The sequence below is a fragment of the Acanthopagrus latus genome, chromosome 2, assembly GCF_904848185.1.
Source record: "Acanthopagrus latus isolate v.2019 chromosome 2, fAcaLat1.1, whole genome shotgun sequence".
NCBI classification, from domain to species: Eukaryota; Metazoa; Chordata; class Actinopteri; order Spariformes; family Sparidae; genus Acanthopagrus; species Acanthopagrus latus.
In genome coordinates this window covers 17,746,456-17,764,768 of record NC_051040.1, presented here as the reverse complement: position 1 = coordinate 17,764,768, position 18,313 = coordinate 17,746,456, and the positions used below count along the sequence as shown (strand labels likewise).

General features: G+C 42.8%; 1 protein-coding gene across 7 annotated transcripts in view; it reads left to right on the top strand.

Annotated features, from left to right (window-relative positions):
* The window catches only part of LOC119005117 (cytoplasmic dynein 2 heavy chain 1), a 105,055-nt gene extending 93,820 nt beyond the window's left edge, over window positions 1-11,235 (top strand). For 4 of the 7 annotated variants that reach the window (XM_037072639.1, XM_037072623.1, XM_037072632.1 and 1 more), the window contains 7 exons: window positions 1,273-1,380; window positions 1,696-1,797; window positions 4,954-5,043; window positions 8,406-8,515; window positions 8,603-8,684; window positions 9,770-9,886; window positions 10,393-10,554. In XM_037072639.1, the coding sequence (XP_036928534.1) occupies window positions 1,273-1,380; window positions 1,696-1,797; window positions 4,954-5,043; window positions 8,406-8,515; window positions 8,603-8,684; window positions 9,770-9,886; window positions 10,393-10,554 (771 nt within the window). Of the gene's footprint in view, window positions 1-1,272; window positions 1,381-1,695; window positions 1,798-4,953; window positions 5,044-8,405; window positions 8,516-8,602; window positions 8,685-9,769; window positions 9,887-10,392 lie in introns of all 7 variants that reach the window. The other 3 variants (XM_037072676.1, XM_037072667.1, XM_037072649.1) reach the window with 1 other exon arrangement.
* Window positions 11,236-18,313: the final 7,078 nt, after the last annotated feature.

Here is an 18,313-nt window from a genome sequence, read left to right as displayed (position 1 = left end):
TTTGTACTTACCGAGAGGAGACTGATTGACTGTGTTGCCATTGTATCACTAGCAAGCTTCTCATAGATCACAATCTGCCCCCAACTGCTTTCGATTAGCTGGCCCTTTGTCGTCAGCTAACCTTCTGAGTTTGACCATCAGTGGATGTGTGTAGCTGGAATGCACATCCTTTTGCATGCCCATTATTTCTGTGTTTGTGTGTGTGAGTGTGTGTGTGTGTGCCCTTGTGTGAGTATATGTTTGTTTCTATGGATGCACTTGCCTGTCAGTGCCTGTAAACTGTGTGTGCATGACTTTGTGTATGTGTGGAGATATGAATGTATTCATTTTGACAAATCTTTATGTAGTCTCCTCAGAGGGGAGAAGCACCAGACAGCAGATACTGTTTATTTGGCTGTTAACACACATTTTTGAATGGAGACAATAGCAGAGCTGTAGTCAAGCTGAATTTTCTGCTCATTGTCTCATTTATCTCCAGCTTTCCATTGTCTCCATTTCACCATCCCTCCATCCCTATGTTCCCTCCCTTCCTCCCTTTTTTCTTCTGCCCTTTACTAAGTAGAAGAGAGGAAAACAAAATAGGATCCAGGAACATAGTGTGATATCTGTAGAGCAGAATACAACATGATATCAGTGTTTGTTCACAATCATTTTTTTCTGTATTTGTGTTTGTACACCAATACCAACACAAACGCTTGGTGTACTTATGATAGATCTCCATGTTAACTAATGTAAACAGTTTGTCTCTCTGGTTTCCACTGCAGAGAAGCAATTCACTTTTTGGTTACATCTTGTCATTGTGGAAGAAGAAGAACCAAGTGCAGAAGAATTTAGTTTATGTATGTTTAGCTGAGGAAAAACCCACAGGGACTGCTGGGTAGATGCACTGTAGTAATGGAAGTCATAATTTGAAAGAACAAAGATGCATGCTGATGCACTGCAGCAGTTACAAAATGCATTATGCATTATACTCGAAATAATGTCCGAGTTGCTGCTGTGTAGCAACCAGTTTGAGGAGAGTGATTAGTTGGTGTGGTGCCAGTAGTGCCTCATTGATAAGAGGGGCATAAAGCAACTGTAGGATAGCATACAGCCTTAAAGCACTAAACATAGATATGTCTGTAGCTCTGAGGTCATTAGTATGAGGATCACCTGATTATATTTTCTGCACTTCCTGTGCTCTTTCTCTTTTTTAAATGACTCTACGCTTCTTCTCTGTCTGTCCTCTCAGTATGCTAATATACTGCATCTGTCTGTCTGTCTGTCTATCAGGGCTCTACTCTGATTCACCAGAAGGTGGCCCCACCTACAGAGGGTCAGGGCTCACCAGTCCTGTCATTCATCGCCCTGGAGCAGTTCAATGCCATTCGCATGGTCCAGGTGTGTCAGCTAACCAAAGCTCTTACTCACTTACTTACTGTTTTTACATTATTTCAGAAACAATTGCTTCTTGTGCTTCACATTATCATTGGCTTGATGTATTCAAACTACTATACAAGTGCATTACTGCTATTACAATTCACATTCATTTTTTTTAAGAAAGCAAGATAACGCTCACTAACTATATCTTTGGTTACTGAGCACACCACTGAGCCCAGTCAGCCAATCACAGGGCCTGTCGTAATGAACCAGCTCACAATAATCAGATGGCAAAATGTCAAAGTATGTGCACTAAAACTGTACATGTTGCCACAGAGTATCCACCAATCACTGGCTGCACTGAGCAAGGTCATCAGAGGGACCCAACTGTTAACTCCTGAAGTCCAGAAACTGGCCACTGCATTGCTCAACCAAGAGGTAAGACATGCAGAAAGAAAGAAAGAAACGAAAGAAAGAAAGAAACCACATTGTTTTAGAGGTGAAGATGTGTTGAAGCTGAGGCCACAGTGGCTGGCACACATATAGCATGCTAGTAAACTTGTAGATTCTCGCAAGCACAGCATGTATCCTTGTGTGTGTCCTCGGGCTGAGATGAGGACAAAGAGGATGTGATGAGGTAGAGCAGGAGAGATGCACAATCAACCTTTTACTCCATCTATGTTTGTAATCTCCTGAGAGAAGCCTGGGGCTTAATTCCCTTTCGCTTCCTTAATTCCCCTTTTCACTGCTTCCCTCCCTCTCTTATTGTATTAATCAGCAGGTCTTTAGTCTCGCCCAACCAACTTTGTCCAGTTTTCTCTCATGTTTTTCTCTCTCTTCCCTGGCCTCTCTCACATATTTCTTCACAATCCTCTTACTTCTTAACAACCAGTGCTACTACCAATATAAGATGTGATTTTAAGACCGTCTCTTTTTTTAGTTGTGCATAATCAAAATGCAACATTTCAATGAGTTGTTTGATAGCCAGAACATATGCATTTTGTTTATTTTATTTTATAAATTAAGGTGGTAACATGTGTAGAAGTGTGTCAGTGTCAGACATCTTTTTATCAGCTTGTAGCAAGATTAACTTGAAAACCTCCCATTGTCTGCACTTGTTTGTAACATGTAGAATACTTACGTAGGTAGTGATAGTCAGTCGATACCTACACCCGAAACAAAATAAATACTAGACAGAAGAAAATAGGGCTCACATTGGTTTGCTAAAGCTAAACCCCAACATTTCAATCATACTTCATAGTATCTCACTGAATCCCACTTGTCAGATTAAAGTCCTGTTTGTACTTGTACTCCTTTACCTAATGAATTATTCAAAAAAGGAACTGTGTAAATCATTTCCACGTGAGGAAACAAGTGGTTGTTGCTACTGCTTGAAAACACATCACAACAAAGAATGTGACTATAAGATACAACTCTGCAGAGTGCAGTCTCCAACCACGAGCCATTATCTGTTTAGACTCCCATAACTGATTGAACCAGTCTCATCCCACGAAGGAGAACAGAAGGAGCTGCCGGTGTGCTTTATTTATTTGGAAAATGGATCATACGAGGGGTGTAATGTTGTAAAAGTATGGCAGGCAGCTCTGGATGTATCAGCTCCATTGCCCCTCTCCTCAGCTGTGCAGTAAAAAATAATTAGATACTTGGAAACTACCCAAGTATCTGAAGAGAGTGGTAAGCAGCGCTGCAAGACAGAAAATAAATATCACCACTGCCTTAACTCAGCGAAAAGATCATTAATACCAAGACATAAGGGGTGATGCAGCAATGCCATTTTGATGAAAGGTTAAACAATCTCTAGTATTAGTCAGTTTTTCAGTGCCAGTTGTAGTAATTACACTCAAACACATAGCAGGGGAGTGTCTGAATGGTTGACTTGCAGCTTATAGATGTACAAGGTCCGGTTTAATTCCATTAGCACTTCTAAGATTAAATAACAGGAAATTCTTGGTTCACAATCTCCCGCTGTGTACGTTTATGTGAGGCATCTCTCTGATCTCAGTTTTAACAGTTGAAGCAACACAGACTGACTAACCTGTGTTAGAGTTTACAGCTGTCTCCTGCCTCTAGCACACAAACATCGTAATTGTCGGTGGCCTTCCAAAATAAACCATTTGAGCATTTCAGAGCTACACATTTAAAATTAGCAGCCTCTATGGTCAAGGTGTGGTTAAGGTTAGTCAACTCGATTTACTTAGTTGGCATCTGGAAAGAGTCTGGTCATTGTTGAAGTAAACCAACTTTGGTTTAACTTTTGTACATTCATCCACCCCTTCATCACCTATCACCCTTTTCGCTGCATCATAAGACATCACACCGCTTCCTGCTTTGGGGTGTCTTTTTCTTTTTTTAAATGAACAGTGGCCTCCACAGAAAAACCAGCAACATTTGTTGTTTTTATGTGGAGGTAAATGTGCTTCTGCAACAGTTTCAGTGAGACAGAACACACAGCCGGATTATGGGAAAAGTGAGTCAAAGGACCTTTACAGTGCCCTTACATAATGAGCCTGAAAGACTGCCATATTGTATTTGTTTGTCACACGACTCTTTTGTCACTGTCATGCTTGGTATAGCAGTTCAATTTAATGCAGGCCAAATATTTAATCTGGACAGTAAAACAAGCATTTTACATATACTGCATATCTGCTATCTCAAATGCTTCATTCATATGGATTTAGGCAGGCAGTAGACAACATATAGTTTTAGTGCACAAGTGCAGTTAAATGGGAATACTGGAGATGGTAATAAAGTTACAATATTTTATCTTTTTGCCGTACTCCGATATAGAATGTACAACTGGATGCTACGTAGTTCCCTCACATAAGGACAACTCATGGTTGATCTGGCCAATGAGAGGCTATTTCTAGAGCAATTACATAAAATAATCCACATGAAATGATAATGCTCACCCAAGGTCAGCTGGGATCAGCTCCCTCAACTCTGCAAAGGATCAGAGGTTAACCCTAACTCTTTTGTCTGAATCCATGTAAATGCAGTCTTACATCTAACATCAGGAGTTGTAAAGGACCTCTGACATCACAAAAAAACTGGATAGATTATGTTTTAGCCGGTCACGCTTGCAGCTCAGCCTCGGAGAATGCGTGGCCTTTAGTGACTGATCCACAGTGTTTAAATGTGTGTTCCGAATAGTTTCAAGATGACAGGGTCCTGTGTTGTTAGGTTTATCTGTCTTTTTTGCCAATTTGGTGGCTGTGACATCCTTTAGTGATAGTAGAGAGAACGGGAAACATGACAGCTTTATCAACTTTATAAAAATAGCTCTGGGCCAATTTTTTGTGCAGCCAGCGTGTTTAGCTACTTTCCCTTAAAGAATGTGTTCAGCACAGCTCAGAGAATCTGCAGTCCTCCTGCGTGTTGTGGCTCTCTGGGTTGACAGCTGCGACCACACAGCAGCCTGACTGAAGCCCATAGCTTGCTGATTTCACAATGTCCACAGTGATAATAACATGGTATGCTTTGCCTTCTTGCTGACACTAGTTGTTTGGTATGCATTTTTTCATTATGGCTCTAAATAACTTCTCTTCCTCTCTGCACCTTTTATCTCTGTCTCAGTGCCCTTTAACATGGCAGAACAAATGGGAGGGACCAGAGGAGCCAATGCAGTACCTCCGAGCTGTAGTGACACAAGCTCTTGCTATACAGGTAACACATGGATGTGTTTATATAAAGAGACCTTGACTCTGTTTCTCTGCAAGTTCATCTGTCCCTAGCACTTACAAGATTACGCATATGGAGCAAGGCAAACACATGTAAGACCAACTTTAGCTGTGAGAGTACATTTTAATCCTTCAGGGATGGAAATTCACACTGGTCTGCTCCTACCATAGAACCTTTGTCTTTAACAAAAAAAAATCAATGGCGGACCCTCTGTGGGAGAACTGGTAGTAAAGGCATTCACTGACAACCGCACTGGTTATTAGAAAGCACCAGACACCCCTAGGAGACCTCTGCGCTACTACTCTGAGCTCGAGATTTAACAGCCCTAAGAGTTTTCTAATCAGCATTAGCATAATGATGGAGGGATCCATTTAAATCCTTGGAGCATTTATATCCTACCGGGAGCCTCGTCCTTCAGTTAAGATGAATATTTTGAGAGGACACTTTTGGATTTCTTTGGTTGAAATGATTTTAAAAAAACTAAGACCTCAGATTATCCCACAATGGCCCAAGAACGTTTTTGCATGGTTTTGCAAACACGACGAGAAACCTTTAACTGAGCCCGGGTCCAACAACCAAACTTAGCTTTTGCCTGAAATTGTATATGACTGGAGGCAACCTGTTGACTAAAACCATGAGAGAAAGTCTAATGTTTTTTTCATTAAAAAAAGCAGATTATTATATTCAAACATGAGGTTTTGGGAAGTGTTTGCCCTCAGTTGGTGCAAGGAAAAAAGTACGCCTACCTAAGTAAGCTTTGGCAGACTACAATACACGCATGCACGCACGCGCGCACGCACACACACTTATTTCCATGTGAATTTGATGTGTTTGATTATTCATGTGGGCGAGCCTCACTGCCTCTGTCTGTCTTTCTGTCTGTCTGCTGGTCTGCCTGCCTACCCATCTGTTTGTCTGTGTGTGTGTGTGTGTGTTTCTCCCTGTCAGCCTGCCTCTTCCTGCTCTCCATCTGTCTTCATGTGTGTGTATCTGGAGGCTGCACTGTCCTTAACTGTCTATTTCTGCCCATCAGTACTGAGTGATATCTCTGTTAGCAGCGTGTCTGTGTCCTGTTAGCTAATCAGTCTAATAAAGGCGGAGACGCTCAGAGATGCTGCTGTGTGGAGCCGCCGAAGAATAAAGAGCGAACAGCACAGCAGTGCACCCTAGACGCGCTGGACGACCTTGAAAACAACCAAATACTTACACACACTTGCATGCACACACACACACACACACACACACACACACACACACAAATGCTATGCATACCAGCACACACTGGCTTGCTGTATCATTAATACCCACAATGTTTGGTGCACGTCTTCCTCTGTGTGTCTGCATCTGCCTGCAATTACGTGCCTGTGTGAATGTGGGTATGGTCTTGCATTTGTGCATAGTTTTTCTTGGCATTATGCTCATCCCAATTTATCTCCAAAGCCAGTGCAGTCTGATGCTGTGCTAAAAAGGAATCCATTTATAATAGAGATGGGATCAGATGTTAGCACATTTTACCTCATGTTTGTCAGCAATTTTTCCTCAGCTGACCTCCACTATCCACTAGTTTCTATGGTGATTTGGAAAAAACTGCCTACCTGTTAAAAAAAAAAAAAAAAGGAATGCAAAACAAAAGGGGGCCCAGAATCGATCAAGGCTTCAATCTTAGGTCAACTCTCAAGGCTTAAATCTGGCCACTGCAGCCATATTTTATGATAAACAGGACAGGGATCAACAGATCAGTTGTTGGAAAGGAAAAACATACAAACTGAGGACTAAGATTGTGTTGTGAGATTTCATATCAGGTGAAGTCCTGACTTATGCCTTTGACCAAAACAAAAAGAATAGTTTGCATGGTGAGAAAGAAAGAAGCTGCTTATCGGATCAAAGCAGATGTTGCTGATGTTGCAGGCCTGATTGACAACATTGGATAGGCCCGAGAGAGGTCTGTCTCCAGTCATATAGATCCACACTGTTGTTGTCTTACACACCCCATTTGTCTGATATTAAAATAGGATCTGTATCTTGCTGTGCTGTCTGTATAACAAACAATCTCATCGTGCCTTTGTGTTTACACCTAGCATTTTTAATGTGCTCTCGTTATCCCTTTTGAGATCAGATCTCATAATTTCAGGTCACGGCAAGTTCTATGAGTTGTTGAGTCAGAGGAAACTTACAAAGTTTGTAAAAACTTGGTGCTTTAATGGCACAGAATATATCACACACTAAAACCCCAACATATCTACATAATCCAACAAAAAATGAAAGGACACACTTCAGAGAGGTTAGCTAGTGTTTTTTTTTCCTCCCATATTGTTGACAGGGCTGATAATCTTGTGACCAAATGGTGCAGGTCCGAGCAACAGGAGCCTTTCTCACACAAAATCAAGGGATGAGCCAACATGTAGTTATATAAATCAGTTGTTAACATGCTCTCTAAAGTGTGTCCTTTCATTTTCTGGAGGCGTTTCTTCATCAGAAATCACATGATGTAGATAAGTTGGGTTTTAGTATCTTACTCAGTGCATCTCCCGTAGACTTCAATACAGCTGTCACCACAGTCTGGCCCCAAAGCAATATCCAATGATGTAATGACCCTTCCTTGTTTTGTAGGTTCCTAGGGGCGGATAATGTTCCTGGATACCGATCGCATTTTCATAGAAACTGCAGTACATACACACACCGCTGTCTCTGCATGCATGTGCCACTTTATGTCTAAGTATACAGTACACACACTCAAATGGGAATCTGTATGTTTATGCCTCTGTGCGTGTGTGTGTGTGCACTCTCACTGTATTCCCATTAGCAGGTAATTGGGGTCCCCGTGTTATCAGCTTGAGGATGCGGTGATAAAAGGACAAAGGGACATTAAATACTCTATTGGCCTCACATTTTTATTGACTCCCTGTTTTGCCCTCTCCCTCTGTAACCCTTTTTATCTCTCATTAACAAACACACACTGACTCGGGATGGAAATTATGATCATTCCGCTTGCAGATCGATGTCCTCTACGAAGACTGAAAAGAGCCAAATACAATAGAAACTCTCACTGTTTGTAATCTTTGTAACTAAAACCATTCATGCCGAGAGAGAGAGTATTCAGAGCAAATATTTCTGCTCTCTTTTTTTCGTGTGAAATTTCGCCACTCGAGCTGAAGAAAATTATATTCTCATTATCTTCCATTGATCCACTAAATGTTTTGCCTGACTCTGGTGTGAAACTGATTTTATGCCTGAATTACGTGCAGCCTTGGAGTGTTTATTTGTTATTTACTAGGTTTTTGGTTCATTAATCTGCATGTGGCTCTCTGTACATTTGTCTTTACGTGTGTGTGTGTGTGTGTGTCCAGAGTTGGGTGGAGCGTGCAGGCAGACAAGCTCTCCTATCGGACACCCTCGATCTGGCTGAGCTTTTCCACCCTGACACCTTCCTCAATGCACTGAGACAGGAAACTGCCAGGTAACACTTGACCCTTTGCAGGGTTTTTGTGAGACGGAATGAAAACGTGTCCCAAGGTCAATAACACCATTTTTTGTGTGGTTTTAGGTCCATGGATTGTTCTATGGATAGTTTGGTGTTTGTCTCGTCATGGAGGAGTCCCATCATGCAGGCCAAGCTGCAAGTCAAGGTAGAATAACAACAAGCGCACATTAACTTACGGATCATGCATGCAGACACACACACACACACACACACACACATAAACTGCTCCCATCCAGCTGCAGAATACCAGCGCTGTGAGCGATGCTGACTCTGGCTGAGTGATAATTGGAAAATAATGGAGTAAGAAACTGCAGGAATAGAATACAGATGCAGATAAGAAGAGAGGAAAGAAAGTTGGAAAAGAGTTTGCTGCATATCCATTACAGACGAGTCTGCTGCCGTTGAGTCACCTCTGGTCTCCCGTGATGCATTTGATGGGTACAAATTCCGACAGTTAAAGGACCGCACAATACCACTCTGTCTTCTCTCTTTCCCTTTCATTCTCTGATTTCAGGGGTGATATAATTTCATTGTCTGCAATTCAAAAACTTTTAGGCATTTGTTTCTTTTTCCACCATGCCTGTAAAAATTGGCCCGGCTTGACTTGCACTTCGTTATAATATACAAATAGAGAGGAGATGGGTGTGGGTGCTTAAAAAGGGAGGCTGCAGCTGCAGGGAGGGAAGGGAACATTCAGACATCTGACAGAGGAAGAGAAAGGGGATAATTGTTGTGAAGCAATGAGCTCCCTCACACACACTTACACAGACACACACTGTAGCTTTTTCTGGATCGCCTGCTCTCTCTCTCTCGCTGTCTCTCGCCCTGATTATGGTGATTTAGTAGTTGTCTGTGTATGTTCGACTTGACGCCAGAGTTCCCCTTATTGTCTGGCCTGCTGTGGAAAATCCCTGAGTCACTCATGTAAACACTCTCTCACGTACAGTGTGCGTAACATGCTTAGTTATTCTGGTGACAGCGATTTCTTTCTTCATTACTCTTGGCAGACATACGCCGTCCTCTTTTGCTCCCTGTCTCATTTCTCTCCTTTCATCCCTTTATATCTCACCACACCTCATCCTCTCTTTCTGTTTAATCTACTGTTTATAATCTCTCCTCGGTGTATCTTTCTCCTTCTTCTCAGTTTACAACCGCTATTATTGTTTTAGTCGACCTCGCTCTTTTGGTCTCCCTTTGCTTCTCACATCGATTCCTTCACTCTTCCCTCAGGTCGGAGGTCTCCAGCTGGAGGGTTGTAGCTTTGACGGTGTTCACCTTTGTGAGAATCAACATGACTCTCCCAGTGTGTCAGCTGTCCCACCCTGTTACATGGCCTGGGTTCCACAGGTACGTATTTGTGTTTGAAACAGCAACATATTCCGTTTCACAGAGGAAATTTGTGTGGCTGAAACATGAACAAACAGACTTTGGGGCCAAAAAACCACATTTGCGTCTCTGTTGTTATATATTCTCTGATGTAATCATGAAACTAACAGTGATTGTGATGTAAATTACGTGTATTTGATTGCCAGAAAAATACGCACTATCACGGCTTTCTGCCTCGCCGCAGTGAAGGTTCTGCAAGACGAAACAGGAGTCCCACACACAAACACACAACGTCACTGTCGTTGATCAATAATGAAATGTTGGTCAAGCCGAAAACAAACGAATAACTCAGCAACAGCCGTGACAATGGAAATTTTACAACCCAACTCGGTTGCAGTGACAGATTTTTACGGTACTGTAATGTGTCGGTGCGTGTCTTTTAAGAGACACGTTTATGTCGAAATAAGTGTACCTATGCAGGAAGTTGTAGTTGTACACTCACATTGATTGATATGCTTCTGTCATAGAACTCCGCTGCTGACTCCACTGCGTCGGAGGAAAGTATCTGGCTGCCGCTGTATACCAACTCAGAGAGGGTGAAGGTGGTCACGCACATCTGCCTGCCGTGCGGAGCGAACCCCAACCAGTGGATACAGACCGGAGCCGCCCTGTTTCTCAAACAGCAGTGAGTGGATGCCGTCTTAATGAGGGAGAAACACGTAGCGAAAGTGATGACAAGACCTCGTGTCGAGCACTGTAAGCCTTAGGTGGTGATTGTATTCTCATGAAAGGTGGATTTGAGCGGGCCGACGAAAACAGGATAAATTATTAACACTCAGAAAATGTCAGGCTGTTATACGGACACCACTGTTTTCTTGTTAAGCACCTCAGCTGAGAGCCAAAAAACTAAAACATGTAGTTACTTTATCACACCATGATTTGCATAATGCGGAACAAGTGAAAGCACTAGAGGAGAAGAAAACAGTTTATGCCGTCTGCTCTGTGAATTAACAACAACACTAATATTTGAACGAGAAGACTTTTCTTTTTATGGAACGGAAAGAAAAATGGAGCAGCAGTAAAATCTTTAATGAGAGGCTTTGATATGTCTGGCTCTTCTGCTGTTGTTATCATAAAGCACTACTCCACTCATCTTATATAATTCAAACAAGTAGCATTTAACTATGTCTGTAATTCTGCTTAGTTTGTGTAAAGAGCTTGTGAAGAAAGCAACATTATTCCGACTGTAAATTGCATTTTGCTGAATGTTGTTTTCCTTGAGTGTTTGTCTCACAGTTATTTTTTGTTGTGTTTGCAAGTGTTTATTGAAAATAAAGGTTAAATAAACATCACTATTGTTGTAAATTTCAGCTGTTGTAGTAACTTACGTATTCCAGCATGGTGGTTGGTGAAAAACCTCAAAGTTTCTGCCGATTTGATTTCAGTTCAGTGTGAATTACTGGTGTAGGTTTTGAGAATAATATTGACAAAGCACCAACGCAGAGATTTCTGTGTGTGTGTGTGTGTGTGTGTAGGTGTGTTTTGGAGCTGGACTCACCCTCCATCACACACTATCAGCAGTCACAACTGTTCAACAGTAAACAACACAGATCACAGTTCAGTATGCCTCACACTCAAATCTGCTGAAACAGGCATGAAACGCTTCAGTGTCTGTTCCCAAAGCAAATGCGCTCTCTCTCTCTCTCTCTCTCTCTCTCTCTCTCTCTCTCTCTCTCTCTCTCTCTCTCTCTCTCTCTCTCTCTCTCTCTCTCTCTCTCTCTCTCTCTCTCTCTCTCTCTCTCTCTCTCTCTCTCTCTCTCTCTCTCTCCCTCCCTCGCTAACCTGCGTGTGATTGGTTGTGAGTTGAGGTTGAGCGGAGTCGGTGAAGCTGTGATGGATGGCCACAGAACTACAAAGGAGGGGAGGGGTGTGAGGTCTGTCAGGTGTGTATGTTTGTGTGTTTGTGTATGAATCCAACCAAGAGCATCAAATTTGATTGATGGCTTAATTAAGACTTCTATCCCTCCCGTATCCCCCTGTTCTCTCTCGTTTATGCACTTGTGCAAATGTTTGCCAGCGTGACTATGAGTGTGCTCCCCCTCCTGTGAATATGTGTGTGTGTGTGTGTGTGTGTGTGTGTGTGTGTGTGTGTGTGTGTGTGTGTGTATATGTGCGTGCGTTTTGCGGAGATGGGGAGAAAAAAGGGTTGGAACGAGGGAGGAGTGGGTATTGTGTGTGCACTGCGGTGTGACAAAATGGGAGTGAAATGGAACAGTGGGTTTAAAAAAGAGAGGGGATTGGATTTCGGCGAAACACGGCCCTCTGGGTCAGAGGGGAAGAGAGACAGAGGGATGGCAGGGAGAGAGAGAGAGAGACAGAGAGAGAGAGGGGGGGGGGTTCCTGGGGATGATGATGCAGGGAGAGCGAGAAAAAAGGCTATAAAACTCGAAAAATTGTGGAGAAACAGGAAAATGAGCGAGGCACAGGGGACGGAGGTTGGGAGGGTCAAAGGGAAAGAGATGGATGGAGAGGGGTGGGACGAGTATTGAGTGAGTTATGGAGAAACGAGCAGGAGGGCAGGGTGTGAACGAGTGGGAGCAGATAGATAATATTCATTCAAATGATACTACAGAGCTGCTTTCATACCGAGCTGTCAGTTTTGTTCTTCACCTTTTTCTACTGTCTGAAAGAGAACCTATTATGCTCATATCCAGCTCTGTATTTTTATTCAGAGACTCCACTGAAGTAGCTCTGCATGATTCACAGTTTAAAAAAAGAAAAAGAAAACAATCCCTATTTATCTCACACTGGCTTTTCATGCAGCCCTCAGTTCAATCTCTGTCTGAAGCAAGCCGTGTAAGCTCCATAAAGAATTCCCTAATTTTTGGAACCAGGGCTCTATGTTTTAAAAAGTTTTGGAATCGTTCCCGTAGACCTCCTGCGCCAGCAGCAGCGACACAGCTGCAATGTGTAATCCCTCGGGGCAACTCTGACCGACGGCTTCGTCCACTAAAAGTGCTCGTTTTAGCCACTCACAGGCCGCGGTAGCTGTTCCAGGCATCTGGAAACATTACGGAAACAATTCCTACAGAGGTAGACATTTTCATTTAAGAGTAAGATCCTTATTAAACCAGAAACACAAGGAGGAGGAGAAGTGTTGCTCTTAAATCTTGTGAGAGGAGATTGTTGCAAGAGGTGGAAACTTCTTTTTCAGAGTTGGAGAGGGGAATTTATTTCCAAAGCCATGGGTGCATATTTCATCTAGATGAGGACATCTGTAACTGCAACTGTAACAACTGAACTTCAGAGATATTAGAGCAAATCTTCTGAAGTAAGTCTTAAAGTTGCCCCAGTGAGGATTACATTGCAGGGTTATTACATCAAGTATGAATCATTTACACACCAAAATGTGTAAATATACTGTACTGGTTTAAAAAAATACCAGGATTCCCCTTTAAGGCCCATCATCTGTAGAGCCCACTCTCTTCTGATTGGACAGACCTCTTGAAGCCTTCAGACATAAGTAAATCAGACAGTGACATTAGTACTGTGCCATCCTTTTGTTGGTGTGTTCAAGGCATGATAACTTGGGAATTCAAAGAGTTTCCTATTGGACAGGCAGCTTTAGTTATTGTTTAGCTAGTTAGCTCAATTAGCCGTGCAACTGCTTAGCTCAATTGGCGGCCATAGCTAGTGGTGTCTGGCTGGCTGACTCTGTTCAGACTGGGAGAGTTGTTGTACACCTCGAGCATGGGAGCTTTGGACCCGTGGCGGGGCATCCAGTGGGTAGAGACAGCGAGTAGTACCGCTAACTGAGCTGACTAGCCAGTGGCAGCAAGTTTAAGAGTTAGCAGCAATAGGATCCAGATCAGACCCTGGTTGGAGCCACTGTAAATCATCTTGGTATGAACAGACCTTGATTGTAGTAAGGTAAATTTGGATATGGCGCTGGAAGCGGAACCATATTGATTCCCTCTCAGTTGCCCATTAGCCAGAAATGTTTTTGCTCTGTGTGAAAATACCTGGATCTTCTGCGAAACTTAAGGATTGCACTGTCCACAGAGTGTGCACGCTAGATGCTCCTGCTGGCTTAGCGGCTAGCTATGTGAGTCTTTTGGGGCCCCTGTGCATCACATGACATTACAATGACACAGTTTGGCCAATAGGTCAGATTGTCCTGAAAGGATTGGCGCTGTTCCTAGGGGCTTTGAATAGCACGACTGACTGTGTGAATGGACGTGTGGCTGTGCAGAAAATAAGGTAAGCACTCAAACCCCTTTGCATTGAAATTCAATGCACATGTCTGTATGTGTGCATGCACGCGCTGGTTGCTGCACTATGTATAAGTCAACTCGAAAGCTTTTTCCTGAGTTGTTTAAGCGGCCTAACAAAAGGCTCGTCGACATTTCTCAATTGTGGAAATTAGATTCCGACAGAAAGTGTTGTTGCCCGACTCTTTCGTAACTTCTGATGAAAACTAATCCTGCAGGCAGAGGTGGGGGGAATTACCATCAGCATCGCAGCAAACAGCGAATAGCAAATGTTTTGCCGTGGGCTTGTTTCCAAGGTAATGTGTTTACAGATTTTTTCCTTTATCACAAATTGGCATGCCAGGTTTCAGAAACTATTGTGATAAAAAAAATTCTGGCTCGGTGGTATTCAGTGGCTGCTTTTAGTGCGCCGTTTGTCTGGGTTTTTGATCGCGAGCCCACACATTGTGAGTCACTGCAGAGCAATGATTTAAATGCAGCACATTACATTGCATTCCTACAACTGACAGGAACTCTGATACAACATAGTGTTACAATCGAAACAGCCGTATGTTCTACATAGAAGTGGAGCCCCGTGCATTATAAGGGATGTAATTTGAATGCCTGGGCTGGCTCCTGAGAGTCACCAAGCTTGTGTTATGTCTTCTCTCCAGTCCCCAGCTCGCCACTCTGTTTTAATTTGTGCGACCCTCCTTCAATTCTTCTACAGCTTCCTGCATTCACTCCTCCATGACGTCCAGCAGTCTCAGTGTTTGGGGCTTTCCCTCAACTAAGATACAATGCTTACATAAAGCTCGCCTATGTCAGACATAAACATTTTCAATCTCTAACACGCATATTTGCAACGTTCAGTCCAAATAAATACTAAGAAACGCGAGGATGTAAACAGAAAGGAACAAGACCGTTTCATTTGTTTTCCTGTCATGTAGATATGCAATCTCTCCATCTCAGAACGGGAGTCAGATTTGTTCATTTAGTCTGTCCTGACACGGCACGTCTAACGCATCCAGCCCTGTTTTTTTTTTCTACCCAGCATTAACTGGGCCAACATCTGGTGGGTCCCCGTGTAAGACAAGAGTGGTAAAATGCTGTTGGTTCCTGCGCAGGGCTTGTATTCTCATTTGGGTGTCTGGATTTAAAATGTTAATCACTGCTGCATCAGACTTTAGATACATTTCCGTGTAGAGGTGCTGCAGAAACCTCAGCCAGCTGCAGTGTAAGACTGACCTACAGTAATCATGGCTGTCAGCATGGTAACACTGTGTATTAGTGAAATGAGCATAAAAATGTACTCCAAAAAACAGACGAGGTGATTCCAAGTTAGAGCATTTTATGCTTTTTATTTTTCACTGCCAGGATTTAGGAGAAGGTTTTGTGACCGTTTTACGACTCCAGTCCAGGTCTCTGGGGCACCCGGTGAAGACACCTCCGATCTCTCCCACTGCCTTCGTCAGCTTCACCGTAGACGCTGTGTGAATCCCACGTTTACCCTGTGCCGTTTCCCTTAATAAACACTCTGGACTACAAAAGTTGTCACAGTATGTCCCACCTCAGCAGAGGGGTTTTCAGGGGATGGGAAGTGAGAGGAAAAGCCAACGCTGTCCACAGGATGCTCAGGAGGAGGAGGATGGAAAAGTGCTGAAAATACACTGCAGCGGAGCGGAGTGGAGGAAGCGTGGAGAGACATGTGGGGTGCGTTACTTGCAGGATGGCAGAATGTTGCGGAGGACAAACAGAGTTTGGTCTCCAGCAGGTTTGATTGAGACAAGGACCGGAGCCACCGGATATATATTTGCTCAGCCTGTTATATTTGCTGACATACATGTTGGCACCAGGTCCTCAGAAGGCAGCCCACCGGTCTGCATTGCTCTCCTGTAACAATGTTATTGACAGTTTGAAAACAAATGATCAAAAATATATATAAAGATTTTTGTTATATGTCTCTCTGTATGTATGTGCACATAGGCCTATTGTGTTTGCGTAATGTGTGGAGGGAGTAGGTTACAGGTGAGGGAGGGGTAACTGTAAGTCATAAGCGGGGCATCCACATGGTTTCACTTTAAATGGTGTGTTGTGGATTGCTGTGATTTCTCAGGTTGCTGTGGTTGATAAATTGCAGTGTCTCCTGTGTTGAGGGTGCTAGCATGCTGTGGTTTGAAATGGTGTGTCTTTAGCTAGAGTCTAGCCCTGTGTGTAGTGCTTCTTCACTTAAATAAAGCGTGTATTGGATGTCCTGTTATGATTGGTTCCTCTAGTTGGTTGCTTATTATATTTAATTTGTGATGATTTAATAAAGATTGCCTTTTTTTTACTATGTCGTTGTGAGATTATTTAAAGGCTCTGACACTGGCAGTATTTCCCTCCTAAAGGACAAAACATTACACCTGCATTACCCACAATGCAACGTGGCTTCCACTGGAGCCAAAGAGGGCATTGCATATATGGTCCTCCACATATGCAGTAACACACCCTAAGACCTGTAAACACACTTTTTAATGTAGCTACCCTTTAAATGATCACTGATTGACTGCACCGCCTGGTGTGAGAGCCAAGTGAAACAAATCAAGCACACCCACGATGTTGCATGACCACCAGGCGCATGTCGGGTCAGGCTAAAAGAGGTGTAGTAAAAGTAACGCGATACTGTAATTCCACTACTTTTAGCGGTAACAAGCATGTAATGAAATATATATTTTTTAATCAGGTAACACAATTACAATTACTGAAATTTAAATGAGTTTTTTTACTCGCGTTTCTGTCTTTTGTGAAAAATTAACGCTTGCAGACAAGAGGACAGTGTTACACCATCCTGCTCGGCTCCCGGACCGTGGTCGGGGAAGCACAGGGGAGATGATTTCACTACCAAAGTTTGTGTTTACCTTCGGGGTGAACCCCCTTCATGTGTAATGTTGGTCGCGTACAGTACAGTCGTGTAGTGTACAGTATAGGCTACAGCCAAACTGCAGCCTATACTGTACATTAATTGCTTGGTCTTCTACTGTTACCTCCTTCGCTTTCCTTCCTCACACCTCACACACCGCCCTATTCCTGAAAGGGGCTACGCCACTCCTACAACAACAGACTTTAGCTGCTTCTCTTCTAACATCGTAGGACCTTATGGTGGTGCAATGATACACCAATCAAATCAATCAATCAGCATTAAACCACAGCAGGGCCGACAGTGCGGATAGAATGAGCGTTCTCTCCTGGCTCTCCTTGACTGTTCAGTACTGTTCATATTTACATTTAAAAAGCAGACATAAAATTAACTTCAAAGTTACTTTTCCTAGTAACTAATTACTTTTGATATAGAGTAATTGGTAAAGTAATTCAATTACTTTTAAAAGTTAGTAACTAGTAACTGTAAGTAATGACTCGTTACTGGTTTAGATAATCCCTGATCCCTGAGTCATAGAGATCAAACCTTTTCAGTCTGACATATCCTCCATGACACAGAACTCTGTTGTTGTAGAAAATGAAAACACATCAGCCACACAATGGAACTGGGTGACAGCGCTTCAGGTAAAAGTGACCTTTGCTGCGATGAAAATCAAGCTTATTTTGATTCAATCCCACATCGTCCTCCTTCGATATTCTCGCCACAGCAACAAATCCGAGACTGAAAGTAGCCGAAAACAAATGCACCATTTCCTCCTGTCAGAGTTTGCAATAATTTGTCCGTTATTAAAAATAAAACGGTATATTTTCCTAAAGGTTGACACGTTCAGGAGGAACAAATGGGCTCGGGGCACAGAGCCAGAGACAGGCTGGCGAGCGACAAACAAACTGCTGTTTTTTTCTTTTTTTTATGAGATTTAATGACAGCGAAGAAAGTATAAAGAATTGGCATCCTTATGCTATAAAACTGCTTATTAGGAAAAAAGCTTTCACAACACAAGGACACACACACTCTTTAGAAGTAACGCATATTTGCTCAGCCTGCATATTTGCTGCAAATTTGTTTTTCCCTATACTAAGTTAACCCTTACATTGTCTACGTGTGTGTGTGGAGTTGATTCATGAAAGACGACATGCAGAGTGTTGCAGCCTGTTTTCTGACATCCTGCACTTTTTTTTTCCCCCATTCTTCATATCCCGGCTGTAAACTACCTCAATAATCACGATCATCAGTGTGATGTAACATAATGTGTGGTAACATCTCTGCAGGGATGCGTTG